We start from the raw sequence: 26,856 nt of genomic DNA, 5'->3' as shown, positions 1-26,856 counted from the left end.
TAAGCTCCTTCCTGAGCTCACAGGAGCCCGGGAGCAACAGCTCGTCCTTCCTCTGTTACTGTGCACAGCATCTTTACGGGACAGAAGAACAGAAAATACTACAAAGCAACTGCCCTTTCTGTCTCTGAAATGACCCAGCTTAGCAACACACAGCACAACGCCTGGTTTTAAAAAGGGAAATGCTATGACATTTATGTGTACAGACATACAGCTTATCTGTTAAGTACTTGTCTGACTACATATAAACCCCCCTGGGTTTTATAAAAATATAGATTTTTTTCCCTCAGTGGTTGTTTTAATTTGGTTCCACAGAAATTTCTGAGTGTAAAAAATGTCTTATTATGTTTATTATTATGGCTCATTCATCTGTTTTCCTCTTACTTTTATTCATAAATTTACATCTTAAGAGAGGAATCGTACTCTGTAGCCCAGGCTAGTCTAGAACTTGCATGCCGAACAGGACGGCCTATGCCTTGTGTGGTTCCTTCTGAGTCCCCTGAGGGCTAGGATACAGACTGCAGGCATCGCTGACATGGGTTGCTAGGTTATTTTTTTTCCCCTTCCTGTCATCAGGCTTCTAAGTAAATCTTTTCTCCTCAAGTTTTTGTTTTGTTTTGTTTTTGAAACAGGGTTTCTCCACTTTGTAGACCACCAGGCTGGCCTCAAACTCAGAGAGATCTGACTGCCTCTGTCTCCCAAGTGCTATGATTAAAGTCATGTGCCATGACTACCTGTCAGTAGACATGTATGAAATTATTAAATAAAAAGTATTCTTTAAAAAATTACTAACAATGTATTAGGAAGCGATACATAAAATTTGTATGTATTTCTCCAACCTGTAATTTAATTACATGTAATTTACATGTAACCAGCTGCACAGCCAAATTAAAGGACGGCATCATAAGCTACTCAGCTTTTACTACAGTGAGAAGTTGTGTGAAGCTCTTCCTCTGGTTCACACGTCTGTTTTGTGGCTGAAGTCACACCTTTAACTATCACAGGTCCAACTACTAAGTTTTCCTTTCCACTGTAACCACAGTTATGCACTGAAGATGTAAGATGGTGTCCCACCTCCTAAGGTTCTGGTGAGTACTATGGTCTTCCCAGATCATCACTGTTAAGTGGGCAGGGTGACAGTGGGTATTTGGTTGGATTTTTTTTTTTTCATCAAAAGCATTCATTTAAGGGAAAGCCCTTTAACACTGATGTTTCCTTCCTTACCTCGAATGAGCTATGTGTTCTAAAACACATTTACAAAATAGTAACAATTACCCAGCACTTGGTGGGAAGCAGTGGCAAAGCACAGGGTTCCAGTCAACCTGACTTATCCCATCATCTCTAAGGTCAACCTGACTCTCCCGTCACCTCACCCTTGGCTGCCAGCTTCTCTGTACTTGTTCCATCATGTACCTGTGCACGGGCAATGCCCTGAAACTCCTTAAAAAGCAACAGAGATGGCAAGATGGCTCAGTGGGTCAAGCCCATCTGAGTACAATCATAGGACCCACATGGTGCATCCTTCACGCTGTCCTCTGACCTCCACACACGTGCAATGCGGCATATATGTTTTCCCCCACACCACATAAATAAATATGCCAAAGTGCTTTGAAAACCCTGCTGAGTAAATTTCGGCCCCCCACTCCCATTATCCTGTTAGTCTTTGACACCTTTACAAAACCAGCAAGATGAAGAAAAACCCAAAGTTTCCTCTCAGATCAGAAACAGGACAAGGGTTCTCTTCTCACTGCGCCTAAGCACTGTGGAGGGTGCTCTACCCAAAGAAAGCAGGCAAAGGAGAAGAGACAGAGAAAGGGTGGAAACTTGAGGGGGATGAATAAAAGTTCTGTTCTTTTGTTTTGTGGGACAGCAGCGTCTCATACAGCCTAGGAGAGCCTTGTTATGCCTACGATGGCCTTGTTATGCCCACCTTACAACCATGTCTTTGTTTCCGAAGCCTGTGTAGGACTAACTTATGCTTATTTTGTTCCTGTAACCCAGCCCTTTTTGCCTGCCAAATGCTCCATTTGTAAACTCCCTACCCCCGAACTATAAAAGCCTTGTTTTTCTCATATCTAATGCTGACTCCTCAAATCCTGCTTTAGAAGGAGGCAGCCCAGGCATACAAATAAAAAGGTTTGCTTTAATTGCTTGCTTTAATTAATTTGTCTATGCTGATTTAGGTCAGTAGCCCTTTTCCATCTTTGGAATTAACAGTAACTGAGGGTGACTTTGAACTTCTGATCCTTCTGGACACCATGCCTTGCCCAGACATTGTCTGTCTGTCTGTCTGTATTTATCTATCTGACATATATATATATATATATATATATATATATATATATATATATACACACACACACATTCATAGTACATAACATATTAAAACAGCATTACTCCACTAAAATTTAAGAAAAGGTAGATCTATAAAAATACTTGTATTCCTGTAAACTAGCAGTGAATGATCTAAATAGGAATTTGAGAGAACAATTCCATTTAAAACAGAATCTAAGTCTCAGACGTTTAGTGGTGAAGTTACTGCAGTGGTGAGGCTGTGCCCACTGAAGGCTGACTAAGGAGCAAAGTGCGAAGGCCCTTTGCAGACTGAAGACTTACCCAGGGAGGTCCTGGCCTTACAAGAAAGGGAAAGTGCATTCTGAGATTCCCACAGAACTGAAAGGACCAAATCTTAACCAGGAGCAGTAAAGTTAGAGAACTCAAGCCTCGTGATCCCAGAGCCTCTGACTAAGTCACGGCAACCATAAAGAGTAGCACCGCAGAAAGACCAACATGACACAGATGGGTGACTAAACCCCAAGTTCAGACAGGTCCCAGTGACGACGGCGCAGGGAGCTTAGATAGGCACCTCCACAAAAGGCGACATAGTACTGTGCTGTGGGCAGTTCAGTACAGGAATCTCATATTGATTAGGAAAGCTACAGTGGCTATGGCTTCTGAAAACAATGTATTGCTTTCAATGTTAAAGGCTGGTTTATAAAATACACACTATTTGTTTTCATTTATACAAAAGTCTACAAAGGTTAAAACTAATTTATAGGAACAGATTAAGTTAGTGGGTTAAGTGTCTTATATGCTGACTGTGCTGGTGACAGGGTATATATATCCATACACATCTATCAAAACTTATTCAGTAGCACACTTAAAGTAGGTGTATCAACTTACACTTTGTCCTGTCTATAATATGTGCTGGGGTAAAGTTGGTACGGAATTGTGGGACTGGCAAACCACTGACTGGTTCACTTTGAGACCCAAACCATGAGAGGGAGAACACCTCTGACACTGCCTGGAAGGTCAGGAACCAGAGGCCAGAGAGTGCGGAGACCTACCTAGGATAGAACCAAATACAAACGGGGGAAAAAAGTCACTGAAATGGCTCCTAATGATGCTCTGCTCTGCTCATAGACTGTTGTATAACCCAGACGTCATCAGAAAGGCTCAGCAGATGATGGAAATAGATGAAGACCTACAGCCAAATATTAGGCAGAGCCTGGGGAATCCCACAGAAGAGGGAGAGGAAGGATTATAGGAGCAAGGAGGATCAAGGATGCTACAAGAAGTCCCACAGAGTCAATTAACCAGGGTACAGAGGGGCTCAGATACTAAACTGCCAACCAGGGAGCCTGCATAGGACTGACCTAGGCCTGTTGCATGTTACAGCTATGTAGCTTGTGTGGGATTCCAAACAGAGGGAGCATGAGCTGTCTGACTCTGTGCCTGCCCTTGGGGCCCTTTCCCCTTTTGCCTTGTCTAGCATTAATAGAAGATGAGCCCAGTATTACTGCAACTTGATACTCTACAGCTGGTTGATATACATGGGAGGCTTGCCCTTTTCTGAAGACAAATGGAAGAGGAGTGGATGGGGGGTGGGTTGAGGAAGGTGGGGTAGGGAAAAGTGAGGGGAGGGACTGGGAGGCAGGAAAAAGGGAAACTGCAGATGGGATGTAAAACTATAAGAACCCACTGAACATGAATTCCTCTTTAAAGGCTACATTGGCCAGTAATGTCATTGACTTTCCTAATGTAAAAGTATATTTATGACATTTCCCTATATCATGCTTTTATTTATTATCCTTTTAAGCATATGTTTACTTCTTTATCTATGTGTATGTGCCACAGCCTGAGTGTGGAGCTGGAGCACAGCTCTTGGGGTTCCAATCCCTTGGTTCCCCCTGGTGAATTCTCAGGTCTCTTAACACAAACTCCTGCATCTGCAGCAGCAGCCTGTGCCCAGGCATCATGCTTTCTATGTGATCATAAGCGAAAGGCCTAACTGCCAGATAATCAGCACACTAATGCAGGGACTCAACAGGGCTGCTCACCAGTTCTGGAAGAGGGCAGATGGTCCCAGTGTTCATATACAGTCCTTCCACGACGATGAACCGCCGAGTCACACGGGCCTTGCGAGGATTCTAAAACCAAACAAAGCCAGACATCTTAATTGTCACAATTCCAAATACAAATTGTTACTTCCAAGAAGTTGCACCTCATAAAGAATTTATTTAAGGGGGGGGGAGGTCATGATGAATTAAAACTCGACTCTTGAGATCCTATTATTTAGACAGAAACATTAGTGAGAAAAAGCAGTTTCTATTCTTAGGAAGTTTTCAATTAACATCAGCCAGGTGACCTCGCACAGCACTGGAGGCACCGTGACAGTATTAAAACAGTGTCCCAGCCCAGAATGGCTGGGAGAAAGCCCAGGGAACTTAATGATGAAAAACAGACTCACGGGTGAATTACAAGGTAAAACCATTCATGATTATGAAGCTAGGGTTTATACATTCAATGGAAGAGGAGGGAAAATTAGAGTGAAGACCGTTCTCAGCCTGGCCTGAGGAACAGGGTGAGCTATAAGTGGTGCAAGCAGTGGGAGGTTGATGGCTACAATGTGAAGGGGGTACGGTGTGTGCATATCTGTGTGTCTATGTCTAGTGTGTGTACATTATATTACTATATTTTCCTTTGTGTGTTGGCAATCTGTACCCTCACCATTGCTGACCCACCAGTTAGTCAGGTAAAACTTATCTAATCAAGTCCAAGTGGTAGATGACAGCGGCCTACCTCAGACAGTGTGCATCTCCTATACCTGTGTACAGCAGGCCTCTAAGCTACCACACCTGAGAACCAAGATGAGATTTGGGGTGTGACCGGCTGAGAGCACTAAGAGCAGAGGGGACTCCGCCCCACTTCCTGCTCAGACTTCAGACTTCTGCCCCGTCACTATCTCAACAATACCGTAGAACATTTCAGGGCCCGGCAGGCACTGTCTGCACAGAAGCACTCCTCTGTAGAGGTACACATTAGAGAGGCTGCCATTCTCCTGAATCTCACAGCTAAATGCTTTCAAGACTACCATATAGCTCTGCTGGGGTCACCAGGGGAAACCTGACACTTGTAATCCCACTCATAGTATCTTGACATCTCCCCTTTAAAAAATGTCCTCTTTCCCTAGTTTCTGAAGGGCTCCCTTACACACATTATCAAGTGTTCTATCACATCCCCATTCACGTATCTGTTTGAGATTTCGAAATAGCCAATGTAAGAGGCTTAGCTTGAGCAATAATAAAAGGAAGGATTCTGAAGATTAGGTAGTCATCCTATGCATGGGTAACTTTTGTCTTTCTTTTAGATATTTACCTATGCATCACTTTTTATAAAATCAGGATTTTACTGCAGTAATTTTAGAATCTGATTTTTAAAATGTTAATTGTGGTCATTCCTAAGTTTAACTTAAAACACAATAGTATTTTGTTCTATTAAAAGGTTTTTTATGTGTATGAATGCTTTGCCTGCACATATGCATGTGCACATGTGCAATGAGTGGAAAGGTCAGGAGGAGGTGGCGTTGGATGTCCTAGAGCTGGATTTCTGAGGCTGCAGGATGACCCTGCTTCTGCAAAGGCAGTGAGTATTCTGAGTCACTGTGTTTTAAGACATGGCTTTTGGAGACATCCCAATTGTAGGCACACAGCTTCTTCAGGACTCTCGGTGCTGAAGCAAGCAGCTACCTTCACTATGTTTTTTATGTTGCATTGTACGAACAGGCCAATCTTTGATATAACTTCTGCTTATCTTCTAGGGACAACATCTCCAAGTCAAGAGATAATTCTAAAAATATAATGTGAAGTTATTTAGTAGCCTACACCTAGGAAGAAAATGAAGTATAAATTACTTAGTAAAAAAGTGAAATTTAATTTCTAAGATACATTTTTTTTGAAAATCCATTAAGAAGTTTCAAAGATTATTAACCTTATGAAAAAGTAACACATGAAATTTGAGTATCGCATCTCCAACATTTAGACATGAAAAACTCCAGCAGACTTGTTCCTTACTCATACTGTCCTATTCTGGTGGCTGGGATCAGTACTTAGTCAGCATACAGGCTGTCTTTTTAGTCCACTGAAAGAATTATTCTGTGGGACAGTCTCAATTTCAGAATTTCTTTAGCCTGTTAACTGTGTGGACACGGACACTGGCTGACAGCATATGGATCACAAAGCAGGTGAGTTCGTGCATATTCAATGACTGTGTGCTTACTCATGAAGTGTCTACTGCACAGGATGGCCCCTAAACACAGATGTCAGAGTTCTAAATGAATAATGCAAATATTTGGGAAAACTGAAATTAATACAAAACCAAAGAAGGTGGTGAGCATCTCATCAGTTACTCTAGTTATGAATGAGTTGTAAGAGCAAGGGATATTTGAAATGTGACAACTGGGCTTCCAAAATCATGGAGTCACCAACCAGCTTGACTTTTACCATCCACCTGCCCAGAAAAAGAAGCCATAATGCTCCCAATGATGCTTCAAACACACTCCTCTATGCTGCTCTGCAGAGACGCCAGGGAGACATGATGTAATCACCAACACCAGGAACCCTCAAGGCACCGAAGCCTAGAGCTTCAGGAGATTTGATGACATAAATAAGCACATCATGAGTTTAATCCATGCATGTTCTACAGCTACTATGTAGAACTCAAAGTTCTGCATCTCCTGGAGGGCAGGCTGCTGCTCTCCTCCTGGCCTCTGTAGAAAGCTGCCTCGAATGCCTAAATGTGACAAGACTCTCCAAGCTGAGATACATTTAATAAGCAGGAACACCCTTAATATCCAAATGTGATCTGCAGGCAAGTTTCCAATGACAAATTACCATTTCATCTATAATTTAGTAGCTTAGGAAGTACAAAGAGCTGCATAATTTCCTTCAAAAGGATCATACCTTTTGATCTTCAATCTCTTGTTCTTTTAGCAGTCGCTCCAGGTCAGCTACATCATTATGCTTAAATAACTTGATGTCACTGCGTGATGCCTGTAATCCTTTCTGGATAGCAAAGCAGGCCGCACTGTCCCTGCAAGGAGAAGAGGCACCACATTGGGGTTAAAGGGTCTTGTCAACATCCTCAGAAGAAAACTGCCTGTGTGTGTGAGTGGGCCAGCCTCCAGCTGTCACCTGGAGCACAGCAAACAAAGCATCTGAGCGCCCAGACACTGTTCTTCACTGTGCACATCCTGCCCACATGACTGCTTCTTCGAAGAATCACAGTTGGCTGCATCCTGAACTCAGGACCCACGCTGTGGATGGCATCTGAGCTTACTCACCTGCGCCTCTTTCTAAGAACCTTGGGACGCACTGGTGATCTCACCCCTGGTGGCAGCTGTTTACCTGATGGCACCTCACCATGTTCCACAAACACACACTGGCAGTTCAGCTGCAGGCAGAGCTTCTGGGCAACAAGCAGCACAGGACTCCATTCATGGAGGTACAATAAGAAAAGCAGTCTTGACTTCAGTGTCAAACAGGAGAAACCTAATACAGAGAAGCCACAAATTCCCCTGACCCCTTCCATGGGCCTGAGAATAGGGACTTCCCTGATAACAGAGGATGCCTTGGTGTGTGAGACACTTTGGTAAGAGTCAGGATTACCCATGCCAGCTGCTCTGATCATGGGTCATGAGTCCACTTCTGCCTTAGTCAGTCCAGAGTAGGTGTGCTCTGGTGTTTCACCAGGGATGTGCAGGTTTGGGGCCTTGTGGTATCACATATTTGGCAGTGTTGCCAACACAGGTATGGCACAGGAAGCAGAGTACATCTATGCACAATGATTATGTCATGTTGAACAGAATTCTGTAGTGCCTGACTATATGCCAGTGACTTCCAGAACTAGCTCCCCGGGCCTATGGCTGGGGCTCGTGAAAACTTACTAACCTTTCTAGGTACTTCAGATTCATCCCTACACAACCCACCATTTATGAATTTGACAAGAAATTTGGCTTGGATTGCCCTCTAGTGTTCAAAGAGTGGCAATACAACAGATTACTTCCAGTAAACCTGGTCTTGGGCATGCTAATGGCAGCTTGAAAAGATAAGCCATGATACCTTCAGTGCCCAGATGTTTCACACCAAAACCATCAAGAGCTTTCAATAACTAGGACCTTGGGGTGGGAGACCTGGCTCAGCCATGACAAGCACTGCTGCTCTACAGAGGACCTGTGTTCAATTCCTAACAGCACATAGTGCCTTGGGGACCACAACACCAGTTCCAGGAGATTTGACATCCTCTTCTGACCGCTGTGGGTACTACACACACATGGTAGGTAGGCACTGAACACACCTGGTGTGAACGACACACAGAAAAAACACCCACATGTTAAATAAAAACTTTAAAACCTCACTATGCCAAAATAAGGAACCAGAAACTGACTACACAGTAAACAGTGATAGAGAGAACTCACAGGAGGACTCACAAAAGCATTCTCAGGAAACCCTAGGAGCTCAGAGGAAGCACAGATAAATTTCTCAGTATTCTAACACAGAAACTGACAAGAAGAAGCATCAGAGAGGTCAGACACAGGACAGTTACTAAGCTTAGAGACAGACTGAACTTTTGCAGACATTTACCTGGAGCGGGGAAACTAAAGTGTGACGAGGATGCTCGCGGGAGCTTTGGGAATGTGTTAAAAAGCAAGTATCTAGGCCAATGGGGTAAAAAAGAATACAACAATTCTTACACACACACACACACACACACACACACACACACACACACACACACACACACACACATTCAAGGTCATTTTGAATGAGATTTAATGAAGGTGAAGGTGAGGAAAGGTATTTCCAGAAAACCAATAGCAGGAAGAGTCTATCTCTGCTCAGAACTGAAAGAATTCTAAAGGGAATAGTTCTGCATATGCAGAGAGAGGCCAATACTGTAAAAAAATGAGTACAAACCACTCATATCTTCAGTATAGTTTAAAAATGGGAACAAGACCTCCTGAAATGATTAATATTTTAGTAGGCTAAGACAGTCAACAAGATAAGATATAAAATATACTCCCAGAAGTATACATAGAGACTGGAGAGATGGTATAGTGGTTGAATGAGGCCTGGAATTTGGGTTCCTAGATCCGCTCCCTGTAAGGAGAGCTCCCCAGAGCAAATCAGCTCGCCGGGCTAGCTCATCACCGAGACCCTGCCTCACTGAGTAAGGTAGAAGAACAATGCTGGCTGATTCCAAACATCAACCTTGGGCTTCCCCATACATATGCACACATGTAAATGGGAGGGCAGCATCTCCTTACCAGCTCATCTTCATTTTGTTTTTGTTCTTATGTTTATGGTGTATATAAGTTGCAGTCATTGAGGACAGCTTGTTATAGTGAAAAGATGTTTTGTAAGCTTCATGGTAAATGCAAAGATGCTAGCAACCGTTGACACCGGCTGCACGACCAGCAGCTTTGCCCTTGCAGTAAATAACACTCCATGCATTCAGAGAATACATCTGAGTTTGTAGACTTGCCATAGGCAGTCAGAAATATCTCTACCTGGTGGCTCTATATCAATTTAAAAACTATTTACTTTTAGTTTATTTGTATGAGTGATTGTCTGATCATAAATATGTATATGACATGTATGCCTGATATCCAAGTACACTAGAAGAGGGTATCAGATATCCTGGAACTGGAGTTACAGACAGTTGTGAGGTATTATATGGATCCTGAGAACCATCCCAGGTCCTGTGCAACAGCAGCCAGTGCTCCTATGCACTGAGCTATTGCCCCTGCCTCAGCTCCTGTCCTTAATTAGCACTGAGGCAAGATCTGCAGGGACCTGGAGACTAGGTAGGGTGGATGATGAGAAGCATGTGGCATTTCCAGGCACAGTAAGCAATGTGAGGCTGTGATCATGACTCAGCACATGACAGGGCCACAGAGCTGACATTAATAAAAACAATCATGGTGCCCAGAGGGTAAGACCTGCTGACTCTGGTGGCAGCACAGTGCTGTGGTTAGAAGTGTGGGTAAAGGCGCTTACACAAAAACAATGTCCCCTCTCTTAGAGTATGCGGGGATGGCACTGGCTACAGTGGAGAAGCCGTAGGAGTAGATGATAGCTTCTTCAGTCTTCATAAACTTTGCCAGGCGCTCTTCCAAATCCAGATGGACATCTGTTGTAAGAAAAAAATTAGAGCACTTACATGGTCTTGTAATGCTTTTTTGTTTACTAACAAATGATAAGAAAAAATATAGTAGTTTAATTACTGCCCCTTTCATCTTACAGACAAAATGGAATTTTAAAAATATATATTTATTTGTGTATGTGCACACGTCTGAGTGTGTGTGTGTATGTGTGGCAGTTGGAGGACAACTTGTGGGAATTAACTGTGTCCATCTAGTATTTTAGTTCTAGGAATCAAACTCATATCTTCAGGTTTGGCAGCAAGTAAGCTTACCTATGGAACCTTTTTACCAGCCCTTAAAATGGAATTTAAAAAACAAAAAGAATAACAGCACCCCTCATAAACAAACAAACAAACAAAAAACCAAAAAACCTCCCCCCTCCAAAAACCAAAACCAAACCTAGAAGATTAAGATAATTTTGGTCTCAAAGTTCTGGTGAGACACGTGAACTGAAAGCAGTTCCCTATCTACCTATCTTCCTATCTCTAGGCATAGCAGATGGAGACCCCAACTTAGCTACAGATTTTTCAATGCTGTCCTGCATGTAAAATGGTAGCACAAGGTCTGTGGGCATAACCAACCAATACTTGATTTGACTTAAGGCCTCTACCACAAGATGGAGCCCATACACACCACTGCTTGAAGGACTAAGAGCTATACTCATACATCAATACCTTGCTCAGCCATCATCAAAAAGCTTCCTCCCACAGCATATGGGAACCAATATAGAGACCCATGTGATAGTTATTCTTGCTGTCAACTTGACTACATCTGGAATTAGCTGGAATCCAGAAGAGGAGGGCACACCTCTGGGAGATTATTTTAGCTTGGTTCAAAGTGGGAGAATTCACTTCTAGTCTGGATCTTTGAGGTAGGAACACACACACTTTCTATCCGGATCTTGAGGTGTGAAGATGCACCTTGAATCTGGGCCTCACCTTCTGTTAGAAGCCTGTATAAGGACATGGATGAAGGAAGGCGTGCTCATGGTGTGCTGCCCCAGCTTTGCTAGCACATATATTCCTTAGATGGCTTTGGGCATATTTCTTTGGGATTCTAGTATGTACTGAAAGCCGAGAGATTCAGTCTTGTGGACTGAGTACTGGATTTTTGGATTTTCTTTTCACAGACAGCCATTATTGGGTTAGCTGGACTATAGCTTGTAACTCATCCCAATAAATCCTGATATGTACGTTCTCTCCCTCTCTCTCTGTCTCTCTCTTTCACAAACACACACACACACTGTATAAGTTCTGTTACTCTAGAAAACTCTGATTAATATAACCCACAAGTAGACATCGCAGAAAGAGGCAGAGTCTCTGATTCTTGTGCCTTCTCTTGGGCTCTTTTCCTACTGTTTGTCTCACCCAACTCCAGTGTGTTAGTTTTTGTTTCATCTTACTCTATCTGTCTTATCTTATTAGTACCCTTCAGAAGCCTGTTAGTTTTCTCATAACCAACAAAAAGGGAGTTGATCTGGGAGAAGAAAATATAATCAGGATATATTATATGAGAAAAAAATCTATTTTTAATTAAAAGTAGAAAAGGGGTGCTGGTATAACAGATGAATTGTAATCATGAGCTGACATATTTAGTCACTCTAAAACCATGGTTCCTTGTAGCCTTTCAGTTCAGTCTGAGTCATTAATTCATGTCCAGGAGGAAGGATATCAGTCTCTTGGGACAGCTCACCACCAAATGGCTCATTAGGGTGTCAAATTCCCTTAAAAATAAGGCATTCTGAGGGAGCACTGGATCATAAACACTCCTTTACCATGTCCACTCCCGTGCTCATGCCTGGAGGAGCAGATCACCCTCACCACATGCTCTGCAGGGAGTACTTCCAGCTCAGAGAGGTAGACTGGCTCTGGTCCTGACCACTAACAGAGGCAGGAGTAGGCAGGGGAGTAGAGGCAGATTCCAAAGCAGGGGAGGAAGGAGTCAGGGTGTGTCAACTAAGGAGACTCTCAGTAATGGCAAGGGCGAGGCTTCTCCAAGGGATTGAAGGGAGTGGCGATGGCAAATCCCAGATGAACCAGGATCTTTAAAAGGTCCTAGAATTTTGAAAACAAATAACAGATCTCATTTCAAGTAAGCAGTGACACAGCTTGCTTGTCCACACTCACTGGTCACATGACTATGGGCTCACTGTAAGGAACAGCATGCCCTTACTGACAAGAATACACTGCCAGTGGCCACAGTCAAATCACAGCTAAACCTACTCAACATTAAATAAATGTGTCATACATACAGCTTAAGTTTCTCAGCAAGTCCTAGATCTATGACATTAACATAGAAAGAGCCTGAGGCAGGTGGCTATCCAGAGAAATGTTGTCAAAAAATTGCTTCAGGTAAAATGGCCAGACAGAGGAAAACAACAAGGATTTTATAGCTGCTTCTTCCCCAAGTTGCTAAGCACAGGTTAGTCTGAGGCATATCTCCCTTCCATTCTCTACTAGGGTCTGGAGCATTATAGCCTGTGCCTCTCAGGTTCAGACAAAAAACCCCTTCAGCTACAGCCCTGCCTCTGGTTGGGAGTTTACCATACCCTTCGGAATTTAGCTGGCAGGTAGCCCAAGCTACCAGGTCATGGTGAACTGCTCTCATTTTAGAGCTCCCTTTCAGAATGCTATGCAGTCTGTCACCAAGGAAGCAGATACAGCACTGTTACTAACACTGAAAGGGCTTCTCAGCTCCCCAGACCCTTGTTACTGGTGAGAGATGAGGTTGAGAAGTTGGTCATACCAGGGCTTGTCCCAGGGCCTTATAGGAAACCCCACAGCAATAGAAACTGTCAGAGCATGCTCATCACTGTGTGCTCCAAAACCTATGTATGTTCCGGTACAGGGGTGCATGCCCACCTGATGGCCACTCAGTTACTGCAGCATGCTGGGCTAGAGAACCAGAAAGAGAAATCAATGACCTGCCTAGTCCTCTAAGTTTCAGAAGCTGTGGGCTTTCCTGCTATCTAACAACACAGGTTTTGGCTGGTGTCAGTCTTGCAGAGCAGGTTCTGTGATGGGTCAACATGGGCAAGTGCAGAACTCGTTCCTCCTGATGCTGGCTTGTGAATGAACACACTCCCATCCAAGGGAGGCGGCAGCAGGAAAAACTACCAGGTGCTGCTCTGTCTTCTGTGTGTCAATCCACCTAGGCCAGTGAGACTCCAACTACACACAGAGTACAACTCAAGCACTACATTTTATAACTCCAATCAGCAGATGAGGCCAGCACTAGGAGGTCTATGTTCCACACTCCCTAAAGCCACCAATGCTCCAAGAACTTCCAGGCCCTGTCAAACTTCACTAGAACCTGAGACAGGAGGCTGACCACTGAGATATCCCAGAGCGCAGGCTGCAGCCAGGCCTCCAGGAGGTTCAGGCTGGGCACCCACCACTGGGTGTACACCCACACAAGTCTGAAACTCTTCCATGCCTCAAAATATCTCTTCTCACAATCATGTAAAAGCCACATCTTCTTCAAAGGGCGGCAGGGAGGACACACAATTTAACATCAATAAAACACTCAGAACAGTGCCCAGCTCTGAGAAAGACTGTTCAGTTAAACTAATATCTAGGAGAAAAGGTTTTAGTTCAAAAAAGAAAAGTCTGGTCACTGCTTAGCTTTTAATGAAGTTATGTGAATTTATAGTAGTTAACGTTTATTTTCTGTAGGCCATTTGTCTGGCTTCATTTACAATGAAGAAACAGCAAACCCTGTTGGCTGGGTTCCAAAGGAAAGCCTAGGAAGCAACCAACTTCACAATAGTTCAAATTCAATTTATGATGTTTTCTATTGAGAACTTTCTATTTTTTATGTAAATACTATTCTTTTGGGGGGTAGTGGTTTGAGACAGGACTTCTCTGCGTATCCTTGGCTGTCCTGAAGCTCTCTCTGAAGACCAGGCTGTCCCCTAGTGAGACCCAGACTCAAAATAAACCAACGGTACTTGTGTATTCAAATGTTATAATGAATGTGTGGACCCTGTGACTCTTACTGAAATGATCTAAGCTATGTGCCTGAGGACTGCTCCCACACCTAAAAACCACGTTCTTACGACCAGAAGAAAAGCAACAGTTGATCTAGTAGTGTGAGGAACACGTGTTCTTGGCCCTCAGTGGCAGCCCAGCTCACTCCTCTCACACAAAAAGCAGGCATTTTAAAGGCCACCCACAGGAGATTCACTGCTGGCTCCAGACAATAAAATGGTCACTGAATCTGCTATATAGTCATGTCTTCTGACTAAGAATAAGAGCAAAAAGCCAGTGAGGATTACCTGCATTAGACCACCACCAAGGCAGCAGAGGGCAGCACAGGCGGCTTCCATGTACCCAGACAGGGAACTGTTGGAATGAACAGGCACCAACACACCCTCCTGGACGCACAGGACCTGAGCACTCCGGAGGGAGGCAAGGCTGTCAGCCCGAACCACACAGAAGTGTGTGGCAAACATTCCAGTCATAACTCTAGCGGCTTTTAAACCACAATTAACAACACACATCAGCAGTAGCTTTGTGTTAGTAGCTTTGCTGTGTGGTGTCTACACATGACATGCATGTGTGTGCTGACCACTGAAAGAACTCCATGTTCGGTTCTCTGGCCAGACTTCTAGGAGGAAGGCCACGATTCCCACATTTTACATCAACTTTACCTCTGTCATTGTTCCACTGCCTTTCTGTTACAGTAAATGGTCAAAAAGATTAAAGGCAAAACACTTATTTTACACATGTGCATGTGTGCATGTGTCATGATCAGGGGATGACTTAGGAGAGTGAGCTCTCTCTTCCCTGTCCTGCTCAGCCGTCTCACAGACCTGGGAGGATGCTTTGACAAGGAGAGTTACTTCTCCTGTAAGGGGTTTATGTTCATTGTCTACAAGTTAAGAGAGAGAACTTTGAAAACAGATGCCCAAATGTACACCAAGGAGGGAAGAAGACCAAATTAAAAGCAATCTTTGTGGTCTAGGCAAAGAAATACCAAGCCTTGAGTTATAGAGTTCAAGTAAACGGAACAAGTCCAAAGAAGAGGGTCCTCACCTTGGCCTCAGTGCTCAGTGAGTGTCTGCACGCTCAGGGTGACAACTCAGGGCTGTTGCAGAAGTCTGAAAGTCACCCTGAGACATTCAAGTAGTCTCTGATTTTACTGAATGCTAGCATTCCAAGGCAGGTCACTGTAATTATTCAAATAACTACTTCCAGAGTAAGAGGGAAAACTCCCAAACAAACAGAAAACAAACAAACTAACTAAAAACAACCTGCTACAAAACAGGATAAGGAGAAGTCTAGATTTTACATGCATGCACATAGGAAGACCAGTCAGACCCATGACACAGTGCCCACCTGCACATGAGCCCGCAGCCCTGCTCAAACTAGCCTTCAGTCATGCTGTTAGGACAGAGGGAGTAACTGGTCTACAAAGTCGTTTGTAAGTATTTCTAAACCTGTACATTTACTATATGCCTCTGGTGCCCATTCAGACAGCAATTTAAACTTATAACATACTCATTTGTGGGGCTGGGGATAGCTCAGAGAACAAGCCAAGCATATGCCCAGAACACACAGGCTGTGGTTTTACTCTAAAGTCACAAAACCCCAAACACATCCATATCAACACTAAATCATCCATGACTACAAAGAGTGAGCCCCCAGCAGTTGGAGCTTTCAGCTAACAACAGGCCTGTGCACTCCAAAGCCTGTTCCTAGCACCATGGGTTGGGAAGCCTGCAGTAGAGCCTACTGCAGCACAGCCAGGCTCCTACAGCTCTGCCCTCTAAAGTCCTACCACGCTCCCAAACAGAACTAAATGAAAAGTGCACACCCACAGTCTGACAGTTCAGAATACTTCCCAAGAGCTTCAAATTCAAACAGACCCCTCAAGGGCTTCTGAGAAAAATACACTTACCAAATGTGCCATAAAACCCTCGAGGGCCACAGGTGCCCACGCCATACTTCTTTAACGATGCAAAAGCTGCCGCCTGCATGGAAGCAAACTTGCCAGTGATTTCCTATGCAGTGAGAATAGGACTTGGCCCCACATGACTCCTCCTCCCTGCTCCCACTTTCCCTTCCTTCTTGTGACTATGACAACTCTACCAGGGTTTAGGAAACACAGATGAAGACAGAGGGATGGAGAAGGGACACTGCCTACTTCTGGAAGCCCACTAACTGCCGGGCTTTTCTGGAGATGCCTGCTAGTCTTGATCTTAATAGGAGCTGAGACAGCTTCCTGGATGTTCTCTGACTTCTACCCAGGTCTAGCTTCCTAGGTTCTCTGATTGTCACCCACACTGAGCCCACCAGACACTTCTATCCTGCATGGTCCAAGTCTAGACTTGATTCGGTCAGACACAGTAATGTAAAGCACCGTCCCCCTCTGAAGACCCACCAGTCTTTCATGTTATTTCTCAGCTAGCAGTATCTTGACCCACTTCAGCATTACGTGCACTCACCTTAACCCGAGGGTTGGCTAGCAAACCGAGGAAATTAAAGGAGGCAAAGTTGACACATTCTTTTCCATTCACCACGATGTTGTGGGTCGGAGGGCTGGGGAAAGAAAGGGAAAGGTTTACTTTGGCACCCATCTGGGCACGTGACAGCAGGCACAGCATCCTTCCCTATTTGCTCTCCACCCCTTTCCTTTGTGCTTTCAGAGAATGGTAAGTTAAAAATCAGACACCTTCCCAATAGCTCTGCTCTTTAATGTTCCCTTACAACTTAGAGAAAAAGTGGGGGATTGTGGGAAAGACAGCAGATGACTGGGGTTTGGTTCTTAGCACAGATGTGGATGTTCCCACTGCTTCTATTATAGTACCAGGAGATTTGATGCCCTCTTCTGGGCCTCATGGGCACTGCACACATGTTGTTTATACACACCAAACACATATACACTCAGGCAAACAGTCATACAAGTAAATTAAAAGTAAGTGTAAAATTTGTTTTAAAAAAAATGAATGATAAATCTTTGAATTTTAAAACTTAAAAGGAGGGAATTAGTTAAGTAAAATATCTAAAACTATAATAAAACAATAACTGAAGAAATATAAAAAGGTAAGTAGGCAAAATGAGCTATGATCTTAAAGTGTTTTGAAATCTTATTACAGCAATCCGCTGAAAGAATAATTCATTTCTGAGTTAATGCTGAGATCATCTTTGAAAGGCTCCTTCACGCCCTCTCACCCCTCAAAAAAGAATCTTAGTAGCCAGCTATATAAGAGCCAGATGTGAGCACAACTGAAATGGGAGACAGGCTCTGGGAAAACAAATGTCAAGGAAAGAATACAACAGACAGATGCTATCAAACTCTTGTCTGAGTGAAGAAAAGGACTGTCCTCAGAACTGTGGCTTCAGGTGCACTGCTGCCTGCTGAGCCAGACAGAACTGGCACTCAGGGCCACTGACTGTTTATTTTTAAGCAGATCCGGCAACTCAGGAGGAAAGAGGTTAGGCTGGTCTACATAGAGATTTCCAGGCTACCCAGGACTAAATAGAGAGACCCTGTATTAAGAAACCAAACCAATCCAAACAAACAAAGGAACAAAAACCCCACAAAGATATAAAAAAGCACAAAGGGACAGAGAATAGGAAAAAAGTCAAAATGGCAGTGAACAGAGGTTCCAAAAGCAGAGAGTAGGGGAGAAAACAAAACAGAGATACATAGTGGATGGACAGAGAAAGGGAGGGAGGGAGGAAGGAGTTCTGTCTACTCTCTTCCATTTGTTAATTGAACAGACACAAAGTACCTGAGATGAAATATCTGAGCAACAAGGAATGCAATGGATACAAGACACCTCAGAACTAAAGCAAACGTGTTTGTTGTATTTCTAAAAAGATATGTGTCATAATACCCAGTACTATAAAACACATTTTCTTTGTTTATTTTGGAATAGGGACTGGCTTTGTAGCTCGAGATGGTCTTAAACTTACTATGTAGCCCAGACTGCCCTTGCTCCTGAACCTCCTGCCCTGCCCCCCAGTGCTGCTGACTGTGTGATTTATGACAGCTGTGCCCCATGTCCAGCAACACTGTGAATTATGGTCTTCAATATGAGCAAAATGCTTGCAAAACTGTAGAAGACACAAAGCCAAACTCAGCAAGGACACAAAAATCTTTCAGAAAGGAACAGACTTTCCAAAAACAAGGCAATGAATCTGAAGCCACTAAAAAGACAGTTCAAAGAAAGCAATGTTCTGTTTTTAAAAAGAAAAACTAAAACTTAAAAAAAAAAAAAAAATCAAAGTAAAAAGTTGGGAATGCTCAGGTATGAAAAGCGAGTATTATGGCTGGTGAGACGGCTCAGTGGTCAAGTGCTTACTGCAAAGCCTGCTGATCTGCGTTCAATCCCTCAAACTCACTCCTGAAAGTTGTCCTCTGACCCCCACAGGGATGCAGTCACACATGCACTCTTTCGTGAGTGCGCGAATGCACACACACACACACACACACACACACACACACATTAAAAGCACAGGCCACAGCTGGACAGAACTTACATCTCTAAAGCTCTAAAGCAACAAAACTCACATGGGCAAAGCCATGCTGAGCAGAGAGGAGGCCACAGAGCTGGGCCTTTCCCAGTGAGTGGTGCTTTCAGAGACTGTCCCAGGCCAAGCACAGTCTCTCTTATGGAAGAAATAAGCACAGTGTTTTTCAAAATCTGAATGCCTGCTCCTAAGGTATCAGGAAAAAGACTGAATCATTACTGAGAAAAGTAAACACATGTACGTTGAGTGTTCAGCTAAATCAGTGAATCTTAAATATGCAAAAGGCAAATGCCAAGGGCAACTCGATTTTAAAAACACAGAAAAGGAAATGCCACTGGACAAAGCTCAGCCTTGATATCTAAACTCAGACCAGGATCAGGAGACACTCACAAAATGATAAGACACTGTATGGAAAACATGTAATTGACAAGGCAGACAATGAAAGCATTCTCTGTAACAGGGACCAAAGCTGCTTATTTTCTTACTGCTCAGCTATCACCAAAGGTCACAGTGTGTTAGTGGGACTGTGTGCAGAGGTCAGTCACATAAATAAGAGCAGTCACGCTATCACCTGCAAGGCCTGGGTCACATCACCGACTGACTCCAGATTCAAACTATTGGAATGGATATGGGAAGCATATGCAATGTGTAATAAAGTACAAATATGCAATATTAAGAAAAATATTAAGGGAGGAATGTATGACGTTCTTCGGAAAGGGCTGCTAAGTGTTTTAAGGCAACCACAGTTAAAATTCTATTAGGGTTTCCAAGGAAAGCTCACAAACTTCAGTAATGACATTGAAGGGGAAGGCCATACATGGCTCAGTGGGTTTACGAATAGGCTAGAAGTTCCTCACAGGAGGGTTAACGTCAGGCTCAGCGCTGGGATAGAAGGCAGAGACCAAGGGGAGTCTGGCGAGCTGACAACTGTGTTATCTACTCAGGCGTGGTAAAGTAGGATAGTATGTGACCCATAAGCTATCAGGGCAAGTATCAGTTTTTCTATTGACAAAATTAAGAAACCATACACAAAGGTGACTTCTAGACTTTAGAGAATGTAAAAGACAGGGGTGGATACACTGATGGCTGCAATAGCAAAGATGGCCCCAAAAGCACTAAGCTTACTGCCACAAAGTGTCACACTTTGCAAGATTTCTTTCATTAGAAATACCTAGAATGGCCTGGGCAGTAGAGAGGGTAGATGAACACTGTCAGGGCCTGGGAGCAGGGAAGGATGAAATGTTCTACAATTGAGCTAGTGGTGACAGTGGCATACCTATACACAATGAAGACTACTGATTTAATTGACATTTTAAAAGGATTGATTTTGTGCTCTGTGGATAGAAAGCTCAGTAAGGCATGTTTTAACAGAAAAAACTAACGTAGCACTTTCACATCATCTCAGTACTAAAGCATAGGTGTTATGTCAACTGCAGTTAAGACTCAATGTAGCAATAAAAACATGAGTCCAGACAGGGTCATAGTTCAGCTAGCATACACAAGGCCTGGCTTCCATTCTCAGCACTGCAAAGACAAGTAAACCCCCATGAGTTAGGCCAGAAAGACAGCTGAGCGGTGATGGACTTGTGGCTCTACTGTGAGGACAGAGCTTAGATCCTAACATCCATGCTGAGTGGCTTGTAAACATCTGCAACTTTAGCTCCAAGGGGCCTAACACTCTCTTCTGGTCTCCAAAGGCATGCACCCACCCACCCACACATACACACGTTTGCATGTTCTCTGTCTCTCCTTCTCTCTCTCTCTCACACACACACACACACACACACTCTAAAACAATTTAAAAGTACCTAGTATGCTGTCTCCTCCTAGTTCCCCAGCACTGAGCTACAATCCCAGCCCATTACTATTATAAATCTTCTTTTTGGAGAAGGGCTGCTTTGGATTCACTCTATAGCCCAGGCAGGGCTTGAACTTGAGATCCACCTGACTCAGCCTCCTGAATAGCTGGAATTTCTATGCCCCCAGGTCTGATCTCTTGTAGCTTTTGTAAACAATGTATGTAATGCTCTTGGTCCTAATAAAAATTGCTGAAAAAATAATAGATAGTGAGGGTCAACAGAGTGCACACGTGTGAAATAAACATATTTTAAGATAAGCATGAGTTATGTTCCACACTCTCAGGAGTCTGTCTGCCTGTCTGTCCTTTACTAACATAGAGGAGAAAATTAAAAAAAAAAAAAAAGCCTAGAACAGTGGGTGTCTACAACAACAGTGCTGTATTTTGTGCAGATAGGCAGATCACTGGTCAGGCAGCCTAGCCAACAACCAATGACAGCTTTACATTCAGTGCGACACTGTCTCAAGGGAATAAGGCAAAGAATGGCAGAGAAAGACATTGGACCAGGGGCCGGCAAACTGTTGCATATGTGCACACTGGATGTGTGTGCCTGCCTTCACACTTAGGGAGAGAGACAGAGAAAAGGTGAGGAAAGAGGAAGAAAGAGAGAAAAGCCAATATAGGAGAGAGACCAAATTTTCAAGCCAACAGACAAGATTACAAGGAATCTCTGAGTGGCAGGACTGGAGAAGGACAGAAGGTTCTAGAAAAAAAAGAGAAAACTCTATTGGCAAACACGAGTGAACAGAGGAGATGAACAGTCCTGGAGAAAGATGTGGATGAATTGTAGACAGCAAGAGAGGACCAACAAGTAAACCAAGGGCAATGTGCAGGAGAAAGAGAACACAGCCACACAATGGCAACAAAGCCAGAGGCAGAATTAGCAGGGGACGGTAGAACAAGGCTGGGCATGCATCGTCAGGGCTCCTGATGCAGGCACCCTGGGTGCTGAGACACAGTCGAGGGTCACAGCATGCTGCTGTACCTGCTCTAGACCACCTGTCCCTAACCGGTGCAAAGACCTGAACTGACAGAGAATGCTGTGGTCTGGGGAGCACGACATATTTATAGTCCCACCACCAGTCACAAAATAACAACTCAGGACAAGGGGGAACTAAGAAACAAGGGTGCAAGTAAGGGGAAGGAATACTTGCTTTTTAAAGAAAAACAAAAAGATAAGCCCAAAGTAGAGTTTAAAAGATTCCCAGATCATCCCTTGAAAAATGTGAAAACTATAGTGGTTATTCAAAGAAATGTCTTCATTTAACTAGGGGCACCATGCATTTCCCAGGCTTTGGCAAACAGAATGAAGGCAGGCCAGTCACCCGGAGACGATGTTGTAGTTGAGAGCAGGGTGGCTCCTGGAGAACGAAGGGACGAGGGGTTCTGGCTGCCACTCCTCAATCAGCTCTTCCTTTTCCTACAGAAGAATGACAGCGTTAGAGTGCGGCCCAGAGTGGGTCACTGCACACTGCCACATTCTACAGTGCAGCAGAAACCTCTCTGCCATCCTTCCTGGGTTCACGCTACTTACCTCCCTCACCCTTCCTTATTACAACTCAAACCTCTTTTTCAAGCAGTTTTTGGGTCACATGACAACTTAAAATCTTATTTCTGTGCTCAGGATTTTCTCTTCCCTGCCAAACATAATGTATCAAAATTCCACTTCAGATGTGGGGAGGTAAGATTATTTCCAGCTCTGAACGTCCTTTCTGAAGACACAAGGAGAACTCTCTGTGTCTCAGGAACAACTCACATAGCCTGTGTGTAGACACTGAAATACAGCACGTGCCCCTCGAGCAGGCTGCCGGCTTCTCCAGCAGGGCTTGACCCCACTTTCCTCACACTGTGTCTACACTAATGCTTCGTGCCCCTGCTCTCCCTTCATGTGGCACTTTGACACACACTGCAGGGCCAAGTTCCTTTCATTCCTTCTTAGATGGAGCTTCTACATACCTCAAGTGAAACAAGCTTCATTGCTTACCTTGGCTGTAAGATCCGAACGCTCCTGCAACTTGTAAGTTTTAGAGAAAACAAGTCTGATTATCCAAAGTATTAGGATTCCTTCCAGAATAAGATGGTATGCAGGAGCCTGCAAGGGAGAAGAACAAAGACAAAGTAAAAAAACCAAAGAAGCCGTGTCAAAGCCTTCAGGGAAATGGAGCCCACCACAGTGCTGCCTCTAATGACCTTCAGATTCTTACCACATAAAAACCTTTCTGCCAGGGCTTCCTCGATGGCTCGCCTTGCCTTTCCCATCTTAACTGGCAATCACTCCAGCCTAGGAAAGGACCCTAACACTGTCAGCTTTAAAAGCTCCCATTAATAATGGAAATGAGAAAGATGTGGGACCTGACAAACAACACTTAAAACAACAAACACTCTCTTATCTTTCAGATAATTTAAACTTTCATTGGCAAGAAATGATTGCAAAAGAACAATATACACCTGAACACACAATCTGCCACCGCAACCCACCCACAGATAAATTAACTAGCTTCCATAAGTCTCTGAGTTTTGTATATCTCACTGTATTTCCCATACCCAACTAAATCTCCTTAAATCTTAGACAATGCCATGTGGGTGGGGTGGCATTGATAAATGCTTAAAAAAACTCAGTTTTCTGTTCTGTAAGTTGCTCAAAGAATGCCAACATGTTCCATACTGAGAGGTACAAAGATAACTTTATTTTCATTTGAACTTATTATTTTATTTTTTATGTGTATGGTATTCTGTCTGTATGTCTGTGTACCTATGGGTGCCTGATACCTGCAGAGCCCAGAATAAGATTCCTCTGGAACTGGTTACAAATGGCTGTGAGCCACCATGTGGGTGCTGGGAACTGAATCCAGACCCTCTGATGGAACTCTTAAGTGTTCTTTACTGCTGAGATAGTCTCTTAGCTGTTCTAGTATCTTGTCTTCTACACATTTACAGGATAGAGGCCTGGCTGAGTTTACATAGAAGAACCTAGACACCAATAACCCTTCACTCAGTGCTACTCTATTCCAGTGGGTTATCACCAGAAGAATCAGTTAAACAGCTATGTTAAACTGGGTGTGGCACATCACTTTAATGGTGTTATTAATATCCCTTTAATCCCAGTACTTGGGAAGCACAGGGAGGCAGATCTTTAAGGACAGGATGGCCCCCATATTTGGACCCTATCTCAAAAAAAAAAAAAAAAAAACAGCAAAAAAAGGAAGCAAAATACAAACCCAAGTCTGTTTTGTTTTTCAGACAGATCTCTTACGTAGTCCTGGCTGACCTGGAATTCACTCTGCAGATCAGGAGTGCTGAGACTAAAGGAACAAGCCATCATACCCAGCAAGCCCAGACATTTAAAAGTTAGGCATGGTGGGGTGTGCCTGAAACTCCAGGGGGCATTTGGAGTTCAAGGTGAGCCCAGACTACACAGAGAAATTTTATCTCAAAATGCAGGTGTACTTAACAAACTTAAGTACAAAACCAGAGTAACAATGAAGCATGAATGACGGTTTTTCACCATAGCTAAACAAACAAACAAACATACACAGAGTGCAAGGACTAAAAAACTGCTGACAGACTTTCAAGTCAATGTGAAAAGTACCTCTAAAACTACACAGATCACACATGCACACACAGATATTTACTTTTCCGGGGATATCATAGAAACATCAAATTGTGAAAGATATACAGAAACTGAAAACAAGGACAGAAATCTCTCCTTAACATGAATTAAAATTTTTGCTGACCCCTCTTAAAATTAATTTAGAAACAACTCCAGACGGTCTTGATTTTCTCAGTGATTGAATGACTGTAGGCAAATGTCTGTTCAACCTCACAAACCAAAAAATTACCCTTAGATGAAAAACTACCAGTTTAGGGAATTACTCAAATAACCATCAGGAACAGCACTGGGTTTTGTTTTGTGTGTGTGTGTGTATTTTTCTCTTGCTTTCTCTTCTGAGGAAATGTCATGCACCAAGAATTCTCCCAAGTCTGTGTTGGTCCCTTTCGGGGAGTTAGAAGTCACAATGTACAACAAAAAGTTACTTTAAAAAATCAATTTGAGTAACTTAATAGCTACAACTAGCCTAATATTGGACTTCAGTATAGAATGGGAAAATCAGGTGTGCTCTTTCTCAAACAGTCTTCATAAAGAAATTTCAGGTAGTTCTTATAACGGAGCATTATCATTACTAATTACAGTAAGCAACAACTGTTGGAATGTTAGTAAGAGAATTGAAATTCACTTTCAGTTAATGTGACTTCTCTACAAACTCTGATCCATGGCTTTGCTCAAAGTAAGTTTTGGATCTGTGTGGTCCAATACAAACCCATTAATCATACTTGGCCAACGACATTTACATTAAAGTGCAATTACAAATTCTTTACCACGTGTGGCGTTAGCGACTGCTGTACTGAACAGCCCCTGAGACAGATGGCACGGGTGCGCTCTCTAGGATACAGCAAGATAGCTCAGTTGTCCAATAAGCCAGCATTCTCCCAAGACCAGCACTTGGATTTCATATTATCTTACATAGCTGACTACTACCACTCAAACCGTTCTTTAGAAACCTTTCAAAAAGTTAAATGTTTATAACATTGAAGTTGTGGGCAAAGGACAGGGTACTCCATATTGATCAATTCCCAATTATACTGCTTTTCTATACTACTCTCTCGGTGCTCTGGGTAAAGTTTACAATAGACAAGGTATTTCTCACACCTAAGACTTCCCACTCCCAGTAACCCCGTCTCGCCATCAGTTCCAACTGTGGTTCTGAGGACTTGCGTGCCCTCTGCACCCCTCCCAAGAGCTGCTTTCTCGAGACACTGCCGGGCTCTAGGAGGCAGGTACAGCCAAGGTCCGGTCCGCTGTGCTCCGGGGGAACAGGAAGCACCGCGGACTCGGGGCGCAGGTCTCAAGGCCTCGGCCCGCGGGCTCACGGAAGGCTCCGGTGGCGAACGCACCTCGTACAGCGCCTGCACCATCTCCACCAGCACCCACTGCTCCGCCACCGTCGCCATGGTCAGCCTCGATTTCCGGCAGGCGGGCCACAGCGCGTCAAATAGTGCGCGGCGCAGACTAGTGACGCAGTGAAACTCGGGGGCGGGGCTGCCGGTAGTAGGGCGGGGCCTCTAGCGCTCGTGTGGTGTATATGGACCAGGCTCGGAAAGACAGAGGTGAGAGACCCCGAGGTTTGTATAGCGACTCGCGGTGGACTTTGTGTTGAATTAGTCCGCGGCCTTTGTCCTGGGCAGTCGGCTGAGCCCAGGGTAATTACGATCAACGAAATAACGTCGGGCGTGGCATAGGCCTTAAATCCTATTTGAGAGGCAGAATAAGGCGGATCTCCTGAGTTAGCTAACCTGCTCCACAAGGCCAATTCCAAACCAGCCAGGGCTACACAGTGAGACTGTCTAAAAAAAAAAAAAATAATCAAAACATGAAGGAAATAAACCCTTCTCTTTTAAATAACAAGCAACCTAGTCAAAGAGCATTATCAAAAATAGCCACAGAAATTTGTGAAGTTTGTTCCTCAGATAAGGGAGTCGGGGAATAGTATTTAAATAGTGTGAGTATGTCTGGTTATTCTCATGAGGAGGTAAGGTCAGAAAGCTGCTACAAACATTTAGATAACATTTTATGTGCACACCAATTTGTATTTCCTGAAACTTGTCCGGAAGTGCCGTTAACTCAGCAAGTTTACTGTTTAAAGGGGATGGGGAAAGAAGTAAACTGGGTTTGGAGAGAGTTCATTCAGTAAAGAGGGCCAGAGCTCAATCCCCAGCACCCACACAGTTCTGGGGAGTTGGAGAAAACCACTCCCCGAGGTTCTCTGGGCCAGCTACTCTAGCCCTCTTGAATTTCAGGCCAGAGATAGCACCTGTCTCAAAAAACAAGGTACATGGCTCTTTAAGAAGGGCTTCTAAGACTGTCCATATGCACACACACACACACACACACACACACACACACACACGTATCTGTACACACCCACACAAATATCTATTTCCCACAATGACTCTGCCAGTTTTGTATTTAGCAACCATAT

At 43.8% G+C, this 26,856-nt stretch overlaps 1 protein-coding gene across 1 annotated transcript in view; it reads right to left on the bottom strand.

The window, feature by feature from the left end:
• Positions 1 to 25,855, bottom strand: part of SPTLC1 (serine palmitoyltransferase long chain base subunit 1) — a 37,681-nt gene extending 11,826 nt beyond the window's left edge. Inside the window, exons 1-8 of the mRNA XM_080917149.1 lie at positions 25,772 to 25,855; positions 22,803 to 22,910; positions 22,144 to 22,238; positions 16,929 to 17,022; positions 16,382 to 16,454; positions 10,335 to 10,467; positions 7,239 to 7,368; positions 4,338 to 4,427 (exon numbers count right to left, since the gene is read on the bottom strand). Coding sequence (XP_080773275.1) covers positions 4,338 to 4,427; positions 7,239 to 7,368; positions 10,335 to 10,467; positions 16,382 to 16,454; positions 16,929 to 17,022; positions 22,144 to 22,238; positions 22,803 to 22,910; positions 25,772 to 25,828 — 780 coding nt within the window. The 5' untranslated portion in view covers positions 25,829 to 25,855. The remainder of the gene's footprint in view (positions 1 to 4,337; positions 4,428 to 7,238; positions 7,369 to 10,334; positions 10,468 to 16,381; positions 16,455 to 16,928; positions 17,023 to 22,143; positions 22,239 to 22,802; positions 22,911 to 25,771) is intronic.
• Between the last annotated feature and the right edge of the window lie 1,001 nt (positions 25,856 to 26,856).

This window comes from Micromys minutus (genome assembly GCF_963924665.1).
Source record: "Micromys minutus genome assembly, chromosome: 1".
Taxonomy (NCBI): Eukaryota; Metazoa; Chordata; class Mammalia; order Rodentia; family Muridae; genus Micromys; species Micromys minutus.
This window is presented reverse-complemented; position numbering and strand designations above follow the sequence as displayed.